General features: G+C 47.2%; 1 protein-coding gene across 3 annotated transcripts in view; it reads left to right on the forward strand.

Moving 5' to 3' along the window:
• SLC24A4 (solute carrier family 24 member 4) overlaps positions 1-17707 on the forward strand; it is a 184866-nt gene that overhangs the window by 104941 nt on the left and 62218 nt on the right. For all 3 annotated transcript variants that reach the window (XR_006344497.1, XM_043922424.1, XM_043922425.1), the window contains exon 3: positions 16024-16100. Coding sequence is in view for 2 of the 3 variants with exons in the window: in XM_043922424.1 (XP_043778359.1) it covers positions 16024-16100 (77 nt within the window). In the remaining variant the exon portion in view is untranslated. The remainder of the gene's footprint in view (positions 1-16023; positions 16101-17707) is intronic.

Consider the following 17707-nt stretch of genomic DNA (forward strand, 5'->3'; position numbering starts at 1 on the left):
GATCGAACCTGCACCCCCTATACTGGAAGGTGAAGTCTTAACCACTGGATCACCAGGGAAGTTCCAGGGCTGCACAGTGCTTCGTTATGGGGGCTGTTCTGTGCATCGTGGGATGTCTAGCAGCATGCCTGGCCTCTATACTCTAGATGCCTGTAGCACCCCTGCCCCCAGCATGCCAGCAAAAGGCATCTCCAGAGCTCGCCTGGGCAGAGGGACACAACCATTCCCAGTTGAGAAACACTTTCCCAGGGACCGCTTCTCACGTTTTCTGTGGTGAAAGACTTGTTTCTTTATTTTTACCAATATTCTTGAATATGCTACAAAAGTGTGTTTATAAAATACTGGGAAAATGAATCACTCAGTAAATGATCACATATTTGTTTGTCACAACATCAAATCTCTTGCAAGTGATTCACTGGTTTCTTTGCTTCTTCGCACTCTTGTTCTCCTCCTGTAGTGGACTGCTAACAAAGAGTCTGCAGACCACACTTTAGCACAGCTCTAGACCCGGGAGAAGGTTTAAGAACCTTCACTCTCTGCTCGAGTAGAAGTGAAGGATGGTTGCCGCTGAATGGGTATCACTTTCACACCGTGGCAAAGTGAAAGAGTCATGCATGGAATCATCGTTAGATCGGGAATGGTCTGTGGAGTGCCCTTGGGGAGGAGTCTGCAGTGCTGGGCGGGCATGTAGAGGGAGGCGATGGAGGCTCGTCGGAAAGTGAGACTCCTTTCCCCGCCTTAGTGATCAGCGTCTCTCCTGCCACATGCAGCGTGTCCCACATGGAGGGGACGAGACACGGAGGAACTGCGCTGAGGAGCGGTTGGGTCAGGCATCTCATTAGGGACCTCTTACTCTCCTCTTCCTCAGGGGGAAACCGAAGCCGCTCTGTCAAAATGACATTTAGTGGCAGAACTGAGGCCAGAGCTGAGCTTTCTGGACTCAGTCCAGTGACCACTGTCGATTCTGTTTTGAAAATCGATTAGTTTTTGGCCGCGCTGGGTCTCCGTTGCTGCACGGGCGTCCTCCAGTTGTGACAAGCGGGGACTATGCTTTAGTTGTGGTGTGCAGACTTCTCATCGCGGTGGCTTCTCTTGTTGCCGAGCACAGGCTCCAGACACATGGGCTCAGTAGTTGTGACTCACAAGCTTAGTTGCTCTGCGGCATGTGAGATCTTCCCGGACCAGGGATCGAACCCGTGTCCCCTGCATTGGCAGGTGGGTTCTTTACCGCTGGACCACCAGGGAAGTCCCTCATTATCTGATTCTTGACTGTCTCACAAATCTTAATTTTGTTGATATTTGTGAAGGGGGAGCACGGGCCTGAATTTCAGTGAACTCATGTGGTTCATTTTATAGTTTGTTCTGTGCTCCAATGACTCTCCTGTTCATAACAGGCTAATAACCTCCTCAAACCTCACAGTGCTTCATGGAAACTAAGGAGCCGAGTAATTTTCCACAAGCTCACAAAGGAAGGCCAAGAATAAAATTCAGACCCTAGTGACTCTTCATCGGAAATGTTTTTGACAGAACCTAAGGATGAGAGCAAGCATAGAACTTAGAAAGAATTAGGCAGACTTTTCTGATCTTCTGAGATCTTGGGAAAGAGACGTTGTGTGTCTAAATTACAACCGTCTGTCAGCAACTGTTTAGTTAAGCACCTACGATATGCTGGGAATCCATCAATCTGCCAGCCTCCTTCTTTCTACTTGTCACCTTGCTTCACCCTATTAGTTGAGCTCCAGTGGCTCAATGGTCTCATTAGAGCTGTAAATGTTGACAAGGCCACCGAGGGACTGCCTGGGATTAGTACAAAAGGAGAAGCTGTTGTGTCCTTTTCAAGGGGGTCTCAGTGGGCCTTGCTGAATGTAACTGATGACCTCAGCCTCTGTTCGTACTCAGTCCTGACCGGAGGCTTCTTGCCTTGAGGCTGCTTGGGGGACCAGCATGGATTAAGTCTGGGAAGAGAGGCAGTTTTATAAGCCAAGGAGAAGGATGGCCAAACAGGGAGCCTCTCGAGTGAGGGCTGGAGAGACAGGGCGGGGCCTCGGAGTCCTGAAGCGGGGTGACTCTGCCCCACAGCTCTGGGTTATCAAGCCAGTGGTGATAGCAGCCTTCAGGTCCCTCTGCCAGGCTGGCCCCTTGGTGTCCTGGATTGGCCTCATAGAGGGCGGGAACGGCTCCTCATTCTCTGTCTCTCAGCCCCAATTTGCCAAGATCCAGTGTGTCAGTCAAGGTTCACCAGAGAAGGAGAGTCAATAGGAGATACACACCCTCTATATCTGTATGCATTATGCTAAGTCTCTGTAGTTGTGTCTGACTCTTGGAGACCCCATGCACTGTAGCCCGCCAGGCTCCTCTGTCCATGGGTTTTCCAGCCAAGAATATTTCCCAGGGACTTCAGCTGGGGTGGGTTACCATTTCCTACTCCAGGGGATCTTCCCGACCCAGGGATCAAACCGGTACCTCTTTCATCTCCTGTGTTGGCAGGTGGGTTCTTTACCACTAGTGCCACCTGGCAGCCCCTATATCTGTATATGTGTGTACATATCCATAAAGAGATTTTTTTCAAGGAATTAGTTCATATGATTATAGGGCCTGGCAAGTCTGGAAACTGAGGGGCAGGCTGGCAGGCTGAAAAAAACTCTCAGGAGCTGATGCTGCAGTCTTTTTCTTTTAAATTAATTTTTATTGGAGTCCAGTTGCTTTACAGTGTTGCCTTAGTTTGTTGTTGATCAGTCACTCAGCTGTGTCTGACTCTTTATGACCTCGTGGACTGTAGCCCGCCAGGCTCCTCTGTCCATGGGGTTCTCCCGGCAAGAATAGTGGAGTGGGTTGCCGTTTCCTTCTCCAGGGGATCTTCCTGGATCAGGGGTCGAATCTGCATCTCGCACATTGATAGGCAGATTCTTTACCACTGGGCCACCAGTGGTTAAGCTTCTACTATACAGCAAAGTGAGTCAGTGACATATACATATATCCCCTCGTTTTTTAATTTCCTTCCCATTTAGGTCACAACAGAGCATCAAGTAGAGTTTCCTGTACTGTACAGAATTTCTCCTTTTTCTCTTCCAGGAAACTTCAGTTTTTGCTCTTAAGGCCTTCAACTGATTGCACAAGGCCCACCCACATTATTAAGGGTGATCTCCTTTACTTAAAGTCAACCAATGGTATTTGTTAATGCACATCTACAAAATAGCAAATAGGTGGAGAAACAGTGGAAAGAGTGGCAGACTTTATCTTTTGGGTTTCCAAAATCACTTTAGATGGTGACTGCAGCCATGAAATTAAAAGATGCTTACTCCTTGGGAGAAAAGTTATGACTAACCTAGACAGCATATTAAAAAACAGAGACATTACTTTGGTAACAAAGGTCCGTCTAGTCAAGGCTATGGTTTTTCCAGTAGTCATGTATGGATGTGAGAGTTGGACTGTAAAGAAAGCTGAGTGCCAAAGAAATGATGCTTTTGAACTGTGGTGTTGGAGAAGACTCTTGAGAGTCCCTTGGACTGCAAGGAGATCTAACCAGTCCATCCTAAAGGAAATTAGTACTAAATATTCATTGGAAGGACTGATGTTGAAGCTGAAAGTCCAATACTTTGGCCACCTGATGGGAAGAAATGCCTCATTTGAAAAGACCCTGATGCTAGGAAAGATTGAAGGCAGGAGGAGAAAGGGACAACAGAGGATGAGATGTTGGATGGCATCACTGACTCAATGGGCATGAGTTTGAGTAAACTCCAGGAGTTGGTGATGGACAGGGAGGCCTGGCATGCTGCAGTCCTTGGGGTCACAAGGAGTCAGACACGACTGAGCGACTGAACTGAACTGACCTACAAAATACCTCCACAGCAACCCCTAAGATTTATGCTTAATTAAATGATTAGATATATTGCCTAGCCAGGTTGGCACACAAAATTAACCATCACCTCTATCATATAGCCTGGCCCTGATCTCAGGACCGGAGTATGTCAGAGGTGAAAGGAGAGGCCATTCCAACCTTCCTCCAAGTCCCGTCCTGGCTCGGGGGTAGCCTGAACTACTCACTCTTGGCAAATCGTTCACCCTCCCTTAGCTTTGTCCTCGGGAGAGGAGGCAGTCCTGAGCCCAGGCACCTGCTTCAGCATCTGTCTTTCCCCAGGGATTTGCTTGAGCCTGTCCAGATGACCCTAGTGATAAAGAACCCGCCTACCAATGCAGGAGATATAAGAGATTTGGGTTTGATCCCTGGGTTGGGAAGATCCCCTGGAGAAGGGAATGGCAACCCACTCCAGTATTCTTGCCTGGAGAATCCCAAGGACAGAGGAGCCTGGCTGGCTATAGTCCATAGGGTCGCAAAGAGTCAGACATGACTGAAGTGATTTAGCACTTCTAGGAAGGGGACGTACTGAATGTCTATGTCGGAAATGGTGGAAGTCTTTCCTGGCACATAGGCAGGGGTTAACTTGAGCTCTCTTGACTAGTTGATAATGAGTTTTTACTAAAGGGCACTTAACTTCTAATGAACAGAGTAGCCATAAAATTTATCATCAAACTGGTACGCTTGGGAGAGTGAAGGGGACATATTAATCATTTTGGGCAGCTGATGTGAATAAGATGGTTTGGGAGCATATAAAAGACTGAATAACAACCATTATTATATTGTTCTTAAGAACCCATTAATGCAGAGTGGTCTTCTGTGTTCTGTAGATAAAGGTTAATCAAGTCAACAAATAAACACAATTATAGTGTTGAGCTGTGTCCCCCTAAAGAGGTATGAAAGTCCTAGCCCCTGGCATCTGTGAAAGTGTTGGTCACTCAGTCGTGTCCTACTCTTTGAGACCCCATGGACTGTAGCCTGCCAGGCTCCTCTGTCCATGGGATTTCCCAGGCAAGAATACTAGAGTGGGTAGCCATTTCCTTCTCCAGGGGATCTTCCTGACCCAGGGATCAAACTCTAGTCTCCTGCATTGCAGGTGAATTCTTTACCATCTGAGCCACCAGGGAAGCCCACCATTGTGACTGGGAATGGTTCAGAGTTGTGTTGCTGTGTAATGGACAGGAGTCTTGATGACTGATCCCCTTCAGATATTTTATTGGCCTTTCTGTAAAATGCTCTTGTTGGATTCAGTTGGATTGAGTTGGAAATCAGGACAAGCAGTAGAGAGGCTGACCCTTGCTAATCATGTCTTGACCATCTGGATCATTACTCTGGCTGGTGGGCCAATTACTGTGGCTTTTAGTTGGGCTTCTTGGACTAGCTATTGCAGAGGACATGAGTCAAAGTTCTGTTGTCCTGTATGGCTTGGCCTGTGTCTGTTTGTATGTTCAGGCTCTTGTCCTGCTGCTGCTCACCAGCGGTGATGCTGAGGAAAGCTCTTGACCTGTGTGGAATTCCATGTTCTCTCTTCCCTTGAAAGTGGGAGGTTAAGCCATTGTCAATGGGCAGGACAAGGATGCTCAGCATCATGGCAGGGAGAGAGGTGGAGATGGCAAGGATGGCTTAGAAAATGTTTCTCGGGTGATTTTGGTAAGCCCAGGTCCCCTCCTGAGTGGAGAACAGCTGGGTCACGTGGCATCTGGAACTTCTTCCAGCCATAAAATTCCACAGTGGTTTCTCCTGGAGAGAACAATACTTCCACTGAAACTTCCAATCATATTTTTAGTTTTCATGGTGCTTAATCTCTTTCAGAATGTACTGAAATGAGAGAGCGGATTTTAGACTCATTTTCATGCTGGTTAAGCCAATGATTTAATCTAATTATTTTTACTTCTGTTTGGGACATGGGAGTGATGCTATAAAACCTATACATTTCAACGTTGTCCTTGAAAAATATGCAATTCTTTGCAACATTATTTTAAAGCATAGAATTGGGGGGAATCGTGACTTTTGGTTTTTTTTTTTGTTTTTTTTTTTTGCTTTTGGTTTCTGGCACATGGGTGATTTCTAAAACACAGAAGTTGGAATGATAGAAATTTGAAGCTCTTTCAGTTACTCCCCAGACCGCCCGTCTAGCTTTCATAGTTTCAGAATAAACGTCAGGGCTTAGAATATGGGGTTATTTTTAACCAGGATAGATAGCGAAGAGAGAATGGCATGTTTTGAGGCAATTTTTTTCCTTTTGAAAAATTCAATTCACAGTTTCTATTCCCTAAAGGGAATACGCTAATTAGGAGGTTTAAGAAAGATCAACATCTAATGGAAGCACATCTTTGTCCAACACGCTCCATCAGGGAAGGATCATGGCTCAGCATTCAGGCAGCAGTTTGGAAAGCCAGGAACTGGGGAAGGAGACGAGCTAGCCACACCATCTCCTGGTCATCCTTCCAGGCCGAGCCCATCCTAGCAGCTCCTGGGTTCATGTCAGAAGAAAAGTGGAAAGCCAAATATTCATGACTCAGCAGGCGTTTCCTGAATACCTTACCTTGTGCATGGCAATCCACTCCAGTCTCCTTGCCTGGAGAATCCCATGGACAGAGGAGCCTGGCGGGCTATGGTTTCCATGGGGTCACAAAAAGTTGGACGTCAATGAAGTGACTTTGCACACACGCACACACACATACCTTGTGCCAGGACCTGGCTGTTCACAGATGCGACCAGTGCAGCCGGAGCAGAGCAGAGTGATGAAACTGTCAGGGCTATACCACACAGGGCCTTGAAGACCTTGAGAGGGTTCTGGGCATTCATTTGCAGAGGAATGGAAAACCACTGAAGAGTTCTAAGTCATAGATGCCTGTGAAAAGGCTTGTCTGACTGCCGTGTAGAAATCCTAAAGGAGCACATTGAGAATGGATGTGGGGAGATCAGGCAGGAGGCAGGTTTGGTGATCCAGCCAGAGAGGATGCAGATGATGGAGATGAGGAAGCTGATGGACTCGAGAGCTGTTTTGGAAGTATGATTGTAGAGAATTGGCCCAAAGAAGGCAGAATTAGCTTTTAGGGCAGGAAATAGAAACCATTCTCAAGATTTTTAACAGAAAGGAATTTAATTCAGGGAATTAGGTTCTTACAAATTGCAAGAAGGGCCAAAGAAGCAGGAATTGGAAGTGGAATATTCAAATTCATGAATATCTTATGTTCAAATAGGGAAATATAGGTATTATTGTCAGGAGAGCCATTCAACACTTGGGTCTCCAAAACTTTGGTTACCAGAGGAAGTGTCTCTGCTTCTTTTCTGTCCTCTGAATCTGGCAGAACATACTTCTTAATCAGAACCCTAGCTGCAAGCCTGTCCAGGCTCCACAGAATATGAAGTAGGACTAGTATGTGTAACTATGCAGTGCATGGCTTGCACCCCCATACTTAGTGTCCTGGATGGGAAGGCTCATGGAAGGAAGTCAAAACGGATGCTGAGTGCCAACTGGCCTGTCCGCCAATCACAGGGCATGAGGGAGGAGGAGGTCATCAAAGATGGCACCAGACCAGTGTGAAGGGTGGGCCATTCACTGGGGACGGGTTTAATGTATTTATAAGGTGACCAGGGAGGGATGTGCAGTTGCCAGCTGGATGTGTTAGGTCTTGAGCTCAGGAAAGACTGAGATCTGGAAGAAGTCTGCAGAGATCAGAAAGTCAAAGCCAGGCCACCTGGCGAGAAGAGGGCTCAGGGCAAAGCCCCTAGAACCCCAGCATTTGGGGTCCCACAGAAGAATGGACCCTCTAAATGATTGTGGGCACGTGAAGACAGTGTGGGTCAAAGAAACTAAGTGAGGATGTTGCAGGAAGGTGGAGTCATACAACTGTTGGTTGACTCTGAGTGCATTTTGTCAAATGAAAGAAGCCAGACCCCAAAGACTGTATATTCCTTGATTCCATTGACATGACATTTCAGAAAAGGCAATACATCAGAAGTTGGGGCTTGGGGCGGGTTTGACTATAAAAATGCCATACAAAGGAATTTGAGGGTGATGGAACTCTTCTGTCTCAGAGACCTGAGGATGCATAGAAGTGCACATCCCAATGAATGAATTTTACTGGATGTAAGATAGATATATGGATGGGTAGATAGATAACACATATATTCATTCATACCTTCATATATATGTTCATTCACACATATAGGAAGTGATCAGTTTTATTAAACATTTCAAGGAAGTCAAGGAAGATGAGTGATAGGTTTCCCCTGGATCCGTGGAGTAATGGGCTAGACCTTGGTATGGGTGGGCCCTGGGCTCTAAGTAGAATTGACCTAAGACAGGCTGTGTGCCTTTCTCTTTTCAAGAGAGTGACTTCTTTCTTTTTCACCTTTTTATTTTTACTGGAGTATAGTCAATGAACAATGTTATGATAGTTTCAGCTGCACAGCAAAGGGACTCAACCATACATATACATGCATCCATTTTCCCTCACACTCCCCTCCCATCCAGGCTGCCCTAACTCTGAACAGAGTTCCCTGAGAGCACGACTTTTTCCCATGGCCCACGGAGCTATGGGAAAGTATGGAAGTATGGAGTCTGCTCCTTGGTTAAAGGAGACCTCAGTTCTGAGATGTGGATAAAATGCTTAGGTGAAAATAACCTGGCATTGGTTGGGCTCCCAGCCTGGGTTTTTCTCTCTTCTGTGTCAAACAGTGGTTTTATGACTGCAGGTGACTCCTGTAGCTTCTCAGAGCCTCAGTCTCCTCATCAACAAAACAGAAATAATGATCTTCTCAGGACTTGACATGGCAGATTAAAGAACTTTGGAGGTCAGTAACACAGCCTTCAAAATTTGACTCCGGAGAAAACTATACTTCAGAAAGACACATGTACCCAGTGTTCATTGCAGCACTTTTTACAGTAGCCAGGACATGGAAGTAACCTAAATATCCACCAACAGATGAAATTGTGGTACATGTATATGATGGAATATTACTCAAGCATAAAAAGGAAGGAAACTGAGTCAGCTATGGTGATGTGGATGAATCTAGAATTGGTCATAGAGTGAAGTAAGTCAGAAAAACAAATATCATATATTAATGCATATATGTGGAATCTAGAAAAAATGGTACTGATGAACCTATTTTCAGGGCAGGAGTAGAGAGGCAGATGTAGAGAGCAGACTTGTGGACACAGCTGGGGAAGGAGAGGGTGGGATGAATTGAGAGGGTGGCGTTGACATGTGCACGACCATGTGTAAAATAGCCAGCTAGTGGGAAGCTGCCGTGTAGCCCAGGGAGCCCAGCTCGGTGCTCTGTGATGACCTAGAGGGATGTGATGGGGAGGGGATGGGGGAAGGCTCAAGAGGGAGGGGATACCATATCCATGGAGCTGATTCACTTCATCACACGGCAGAAACCAACACAACATTCTCAAGCAATTATCCTCTGGTCAAAAAAAGAGAAACATGACATGGGCATCGCTCTTTCCACAGGCTTGCTGCCCTTCCCACCTCCCCCAGGTCGGTAACCCCTGGCTTCCTCATGCCTCACCATCACAGCAAGCTTTACTGTCTCTCAATTATATGTTGACTTGTCCAATTCCCACCAGCCCCTTAAGAGCCCATCCTCAAGGCTCAGTGCCTAGCCTGGTGCCTGACCCATAGTCAACTGTTAAGAACCCTGTATTGACTTGTACTCATTCAGGATCAGGGTGTCTGCCATCCTGCTAACCAGTTACTTTCTGAGTAGCTTTGGCTTTCTCCAGAAGACCCATCGCCCTCCAAGGTGAGGCGCTGCCAGGCCTGAGGATGCTCGTAGAGGCATCAGGACCTCATCTGCCTGCTCCCAGAGAGTCCAGCGCCTGCCAAGTGGGGGCTCAGTAAATACTTGTTAAACAAATTCATACATTTTGCAGCTAGCAGCAATGTCAGCCAAAGTACAGAGCTTTGAAAGGGCAACATGAATTCAGGGTTTCTGAAATATAATGGCATCACCCATCTAACTGTGTGTGTCAACAAAAAAGGTCAGCTGTGCCCTAGGGTCTGGTTTATGTTAGAGAACTTGGTAGCTTTTGGTGGGGAGGGGATGACAGATGTCCCCTGTGGCCTTATGGTTTTCCCTCCAATGTTTGCAGGCATGCTAAGTTGCTTCAGTTCAGTTCAGTCACTCAGTCATGTCCGACTCTTTGTGACCCCACGAATCGCAGCACACCAGGCCTCCTTGTCCATCACCAGCTTCCAGAGTTCACTCAAACTCATGTCCATCGAGTCGGTGATGCCATCCAGCCATCTCATCCTCTGTCGTCCCCTTCTCCTCCTGCCCCCAATCCCTCCCATTGCTTCAGTAATGTCCAATTCTTTGCGACCCTGTGAACTGTAGCCTGCCAGCCTCCTCTATCCATGGGATTCTCCAGACAAGAATACTGGAGTGGGTTGCCATGCCCTCCTCCAGGGGCTCTTCCTGACCCGGGGATTGAACCTGAGCCTCTTATGTCTCCTGAATTGTCAGGCAGGTGCCACCTGGGAAGCCTGGGTAAAGCCCTAGTGTTTAGGAAGGCAACTGACAGGAAAGACCTCTTGCCCTAGTCCCCCGCCCCCACCCCCTGCACACAGTGGGTGGGGGGGGTCCCAAACCAAGAGTGATGGAGAAACCAATGATGGGCACTGAGGTTCACGGGAAAGAATTCTAAGAGAAGGGTTGGGAGTGGCTGCTGAGTCGCTGGCAGCTCCTCCACCCCTACCCTGCAGTGTGGACAGTGCTGGAATCATCTTTGGTGTTCTGAGCTCCGCTCCACCTGCAGACACATCTCTTCCCCCTCCCCACACCCACCACCCCCAGATTTCTGCGGCTTAAAGGCTTAGGCGTGACCTCAAAAGCTGCTTGTGTGCGCCCTGTTGATTCCTCCCTTCTCCCTGGTGGGGATTTGATCAGGTAAGGCAGGCGCAGCCCCTCTCGACATGCAGACGTCCTGCCCTTGAATGTGGTCAGGGGCTCGTGATCCCAGCAAGCCCGAGAGAGAAGAAGAAGGTTTTCTCAGGAAGCTGGGATTAAACTGCACCTGCATTCAGATCCTACTGTGGCCGATCTAATCATGCTCACCCTTTGCCCCACTGAGCTGGCTTCGTCTTCTCTTTAGTTTTCACAAGCCGAGGCTCGTCCTCTGGATCAGCGGGGACTGACCTGGTGTGGAGCGAGGAGCCTGTCCATCAGTGATCCTCAGAGTGATGGCCGCCTAGCTGGGCTAAGTGCCGTGCATACATTATCTGTATCACTTGGTCCTTACTGCAGCCTGGCAGGCAGGGTCTGTAGCATCCTCATTAGAGATGAGGTCACAGCCAGGAGGTGTTCAACAACTCCCCAAGGTCATACAGGTAACAAAGGACAGAGGCACTTCCTGAAACCTGCAAGTTATCTGCTTCTGGAGACAGAGCCCTGAGCAGCTGCATAGGCTGCCTGCAGTTGAAAACTGTTGCTGTTGATGACAAAGGTGGGAGGGCTGGAGTTCCTGCTATTAATGCATTGGCTCTGTGGCCTCTACACTTCCCCCCTCCCCCGTGTGCCGGTTTCTAGAGGATTTGATTCTTGAATTGGAGAGTGGACGGGTCCCAGTTACCAGCTGCTAACGGGGGAGGGCAGGGTGACCATTTCCCTGCTTGTAGCCTTTGATATCCATGCCAGGGCATGCCGCACACAGTAACAATGACTATTTCACCCCGTTGTGTGGTAGCAGATTGCCACAGAAGAAACGGAAAGGACAGAGAGGTTAAATGACCCACCCAGGGTCCCTCAAGCTGATGGGTAGTTGAATCAGGACCCGAGTCAAGTCCCGGTACTGCGTGATTTCCATCCGTGTTAGAGGGAGCCCTTAACCCTGCATGAGGGTCTCCATGCTAAGTCCCGGCTCATGTGGTCCCTGAACAGATCATTCCCCTGCTGAGTCTTATTTGGAAAACAGGGACATTTGTGGCTGTGGCGCCTGCCTCATGGGCTCAGGGTGTGTCCAGAAGACTTGGGTAGGTACAGAGGGCAATGGGTCATGAGCAGCTCGTGGCTCTGCCAGTTACTCTGTCTCTGCTGGCAGAACTCAGGCCATGATGGCATTTGCTCCCCTCACAGCCCTCCAGCATATGCATGGGGTCACAGAGCAAGGTGCTGCAGCTGAACCAGTAGAAGCCATTTCCTACCAAGGACAAAGTCATTTATAACCCACATCCCCCTCCCCCCTGGAGCCCAGATGATATGTCCTTACAGCAGAAAGGCAGCCTTACTTGTTTCTAATTCTCAAAGAGTACCTAGGATTGGATAAATCACCAGCTCACAAATCATTGGTTTGGAGAATCAAAAACGGACTCAAATTTTCATGGCAGAAATGTCTGTTTGATCTGCCCTTATATCCCAGACAGTTCCATTTCTCCTGGAAACAAGATCCTGGACACAAGAATGCCAAGTTATTCCCTCTATAATTCTCCATCTCTGAGCCGAGCCTTGAAGCAGACTCCTGCCCTTGAACTGACAGCAGCAATTCTATTAAAGAAGTTTGATTACAGGGGGGAAAAGTGAAAGAATCTATATTTCATTAAATGCTGCTTGTTTTAAAGTGGGAACATTTTCTGAATGTCTGGGGGAGCTAATAATGTTTTCTAGGTCTTATTGGGAGACTTAAAAAGCAGAATTTTTAAATCTGTTTTAAAGGAAAACCCATCACTTTTAGAGCCAAATTATATTCACAGAGTAGGGACTTTTATCCTGGAAGTTTATAATAAGCATTTGGGGCTTCCTAGGTAGCTCAGTGGGTAAAGAATCCGCCTGCAATGCAGGAGACACGGGTTCAATCCCTGGGTTGGGAAGGTCCCCTGGAGAAGGAAATGGCAGCACACTCTAGTATTCTTGCCTGGAGAATTCCATGGACAGAGGAACCTGGTGGGCTACAGTCCATGGGGTCACAAAGAGTCGGACATGACTGAGCAACTGAGCATGCACTTATAAGCGTTTATTGAGTGCCCACTCAGAACCAGAAGAGGTATCATTCTAGGTCTTCAAGAGTTTTGCAAGAGTAATGAAAGCATTCTAACAGGATGAGATGGTGTATATTGTCGTTTTTGTTAATATGTGAAAGTCGCTCAGTTGTGTCTGACTCTTTGCAACCCCGTGGATTACACAGTCCATGAAATTCTCCAGGCCAGAATACTGAAATGGATAGCCTATCCCTTCTCCAGCAGATCTTCCCAACCCAGGAATTGAACCAGGGTCTCCTGCATTACAGGCGAATTCTCTACCAACTGAACTTTGAGGGAAGCCCTTTTTGTTAATATAGGGTTGGCCCAAAAGTTCATTTGGGTTTTTCCAGAAACCCAAACATACCAGAAACATGGTATGGACACACCTGAATGAACTTTTTGGCCAACCAAATATTACAGCATTGTTTTTTCAGTTGACTGTTAAGGTCTATTGAGAACCTACTGTGTGCCAGGACAGTGTGGATCAACGCCCTCCAGAAGCTTCCAGGATAGCTGAATCAATGAGGACCAGTGATGAGGATATGGGGATGTGGCAGTGTCTGAAGGAGAACCTGCAGAAATGACATAGACAGCATACTCACCTGTTGGTCACCCACTGGGAGCAGTTGTTTTTCAGTCGCTAAATCATGTCCAGCTCTTTGTGATCCCACAGACTGAAGCATGCCAGGCTTCCCTGTCCTTCACTATCTCCTGGAGTTTGCTCAAACTCATGTCCATTGAGTCGGTGATACCATCCAACCATCTCATTCTCTGTTGTCCCCTTCTCCTCCTGCCTTCAATCTTCCCCAGCATCAGGGTCTTTTCCAGTGAGTCAACTCTTTGCATCAGGTGGCCAAAGTATTGGAACTTTAGCTTCTACATCAGTCCTCCCAATGAATATTCAGGGAGAATTGATTTCTTTTAGGATTGACTGGATGGTGAGAAACAGTTATTCCTCCATTACAGGTGAACATTTTGAGGCCAAGAAGCAGATGAGTTGTTCAGACTACTTGGGCATGTCGGGAACAGTACCTGCATCCCGAGTGTTTGGTTCCCAAAGCAGAGGGTTCACCACCTTTCGGGGCTCCCCCCACAGTCCAGAATGCTGCAAGCCCAGACGCATGGTGGTACCCATCCCACAGGGGCATTCTTGGGGCCAAAGAAAGGTGCATGAGGTGGTGCTCAGTGACCTGAGATGCTGCCTATCCTAGTGGAAGCGTACCTGGCCTTGGGGTGGAGACGAGGGTGCTCCTAGCCCTCCCTCCTCCCTTGTTCCAGCTTGGCTTCAGCTCCCCTTCCAAGGCTGACCTGGAGCCTCGCCTCCCGTGGACCGTTTTCCCTGCTCTGTGAGGTTCTGCTGAACGAGTGCTCAGCACAGGGCAGAGTTTCCTGGTGCCCACAGTGCCACCCCCCCCCCCGACAATGTCACTTGACCTCCCTGGGATCTCCGCTTCCCCACCTGGAGTGACAGATGCGTTGTGGGCAGGAGGAGAAGGCAGGAGAAGGGACTGATGGGTCCAGACCGGAAGGTCTTTGCAAGATGCTGCCTGTCCCCGAGTTCTGAAGCGACTCCAGCCTCTTCTCTTCGTGGAGCTGCTTCTCAGCTCTGACTTGACAGTGGTGAGGGAAGAGGATTCTAGAATCCTGGGGTGAGGGTGCTGGTTTGAAGCTCACCATGAGCTTGAAACACTTTAAGGCATGTTATTAAAGTGAAGCTCACCATTTTACCGATGAAGAAACCGAGGCACAAGGAAGTTAAGGAACGTGTCCCTGTTGATCCAGCCTGTAAATATTAGAACTAAGAACTGAAATTGGCCATGTGAACTCAGAGCCTGCTCACAGCAAGACAACTGACTCCAGCCTCGGCAAGACTGTTGGTGGGGAATGTGTTTGTAACAGATCTGAGTGTGCGTTGAAGCCAGTTGGAAAGCTCTCTGCTAAGAATGTGATCAGAATCCTTTGACAGAATGAGGAACCAGCCCCTGATTTTCCTTTTTGGCATCTTTCGATTTTTTAATGTTTTTTTTGGTAACAACTCTGTGCCAAGTCGCTTCAGTTGTGTCCAACTCTTTGCGACCCCATGGACTGTAACCTGCCAGGCTCCTCTGTCCGTGGAATTCTCCAGGTGAGATTATTGAAATAGGTTGTGATTTCCTTCAGGGGATCTTCCTGACCCAGGGATTGAACCTGTGTTTCTTCTGTCTCCTGCGTTGGCAGGCAGGTTCTTTACCACTAATGCCATCTGGGGTCACAACTTTATTGAGATATAATTCACATACTATATAGGTCATCTGTTTAAAACATAGAATTCAGTGACTCTTCATATTTAGAATTGTGCAAGCATTGCTGCAAACAATTTTAGAAGATTTTCATCACCCCAGAAACACTGTGCCTCTTAGTTGTCATCCCCCAAACACCATACCCTCCAGCCTTAGGCAACCATTAATCTATCTCCATCTTTATAGATTGGCCTCTTCTGGATATTTTGTATTAATGGAATCATACAATAAGTAGTCTTGTGATTGACTTCTTACAACTCTTTCACTTAGCAAAATGTTTTTAAGCATCCTCCATGTTATAAGATGTATCGTACTTCTTTTTATCACCAAATAATATTCCATTTGTATGGATGTATCACACTTTATCCTCTCATCAGTTGGTAGATGTCTGGGTTGTTTCTGCATTTTGGTTATTACAAATAATACCACTATGAACATACATGTACAGGTTTTGTGTGAATGTATGTTTCTGTTTCTCCTGGGAAGATATTTGGGAGTAAAATTGCTGGGTCAAACTCTCTGTTTAATCTTTTGAGGAACTGCTAGACTATTTTCCAAAGTGACTGCACCGTTTTGCATTCCTACTACTAATGAATGAGGGTTCCAGCATCCTTGCCAACACTTGTTTTTATCTGTCTTTTTGTTTATAGCCATCCTAGTGGTTGTGATGTGTTTCATGCTCTCTTTTTTTAATTGCAAGGGATATACAAACCATGGTCAACTCTAAGGTACTAGAATATCTAGTACCTTATCCATATCCAGCAATGTTTTCCTAAGAGCTCAGATCTGCCACAGACAGAGGAGAAATAGCCAGCCTCTCCCCAGGTCTAACACCAGGGGCCTCCACAGTTCCATGGCCAAACCCTAGGGACACTCCTTGAGAACTAACACCTTACCCTGTCTTCTTGTCTTCCAGCGATTCACGAGTTCCCCGCAGACCTGTTCTCCAACAATGAGCGACAGCACGGGGCCGTTCTGCTGCACATTCTCGGGGTAAGTGGCCCTGTTGGGGTGGGACATCCCTCAACTTCCGGCGGGGAAGCCTGTCTGCAGAGCACAATGTGTCAGAGATCTCACTGTGTTCTTCTAAGAGCCCTCTGAGAACAGGTCCTGGACGTTTCAACCGCAAAGAAATGAAGTCTTAAGGATGTGAAGTGACTAGCTCAGTGTCACGCAGCGAGTGACCCCAGAGCCAGGACAAAGATTCACGTCTTCTTGTGCCTCCTTTTCTGCTTTTCATAAAACAGGAGTGACAGAATTTCTTCCCCAGATGTGTAAATACAGGCGAACATGGGTCACATCCTTCAGACATAGCAGGGAATGGGATAATGCTCTCCAGGACCCCCCCACATTTTACCGTCCTGACATAACTGCAGTTTGAGACTTTGGTGCCCTTCTTCTCAAACTTCCTCTGTGTTAAATGAGCCTGGTGAGCAGCGGCAGAGTTTGAGTAGCAGTTCAAAAAGGCATAGAGGGCTCAAGCCTATATGATAGGTAATAGTTGCTCTTCTCTGCATGCAAACTACAGCCCACAGCCATTGCCCATACTTATCAATAAAGTTTTATTGGAACACAGCCATTCTCATTCATTTCTATATCATCTGTGGCTGCTTTTCTGCTTCACTGGCCGACCTGAGTAATTGTGACAAAGACTCCAGGATCCACAAAGAAAAAAGATTTTCTGTCTGTCTCTTTGTAGAAAAAGTTTGCCAGCCTCGTTTTCTGATGCAGGGAAATGAAAACACTCAGGGTTTAATTTTCTACTTTGGATCAACCACAGCAAATGTTCCTCCTGATGTGGTTCCCTGACCACTCAGCACCATCTGCTTCTATATTTAAACCCAACCAAGTATTCATCTTTGCAAGAGATAATTAAGCAAGGGAAAGCTGGGATTCTCACATACATAGTAGCCACCTGAGAATAAGGGGTGAGTGAAGTTTTAATTAACAGAATAAACCATTAATGAAAATGAAGATTGTAGGCAAATTTCAAGTGACAGCCTTGTGTATTATTTCTCAAATGGAGTTATTATCTTTCTAGTTTCTCTGGCTTTCCCCTGCCCTCCCCATTCACTGTTGGGATGTAGGTTTGACCGGTTAGTCCCACAGTCTGTCCCTCTGCCTCACCAATGTCTTGTCAAAGCCTTTTTTCCTGAACTCGAGAGGTCCTCGGGAATTTTGCAGGAACCCTTTTAGAGCAAGCACTACCCAACTACATCTGGAGAACAAAATCCAGCCCACTTCCTGTTTTTATAAATAAAGTTTTATTGGTAGGCAACCACCCTCATGTCCATGGCTGCTCTTCTTCTGTAGCAGCAGAGTTATGGCAGGCTGTATGGTCTGTAAAGACTCATCAGACACTTTTAAGAAAAAGTTTGCCGAGCCCTTCTTTAGAGCAGGAAAAAACTTGAGCTTTGGAGCCAGGTTTTGTCTGTAGCACTAAGAAGCTTCTCAGAACTTCCTGCCCAAGTGAAGAAAATAGTGGTGCCATCGTGGCCCCCTTTTCTCTCCAGTGTTTCTGAGATGTCAGGGGAGCCAGAGGCTCTTTGCCTGGGAAATGCTGCAGAAGGGAATTTCTGAGGGTATGAATTTAAGTTGGG

The sequence above is a fragment of the Cervus elaphus genome, chromosome 13, assembly GCF_910594005.1.
Source record: "Cervus elaphus chromosome 13, mCerEla1.1, whole genome shotgun sequence".
In the NCBI taxonomy this organism is placed as follows: domain Eukaryota; kingdom Metazoa; phylum Chordata; class Mammalia; order Artiodactyla; family Cervidae; genus Cervus; species Cervus elaphus.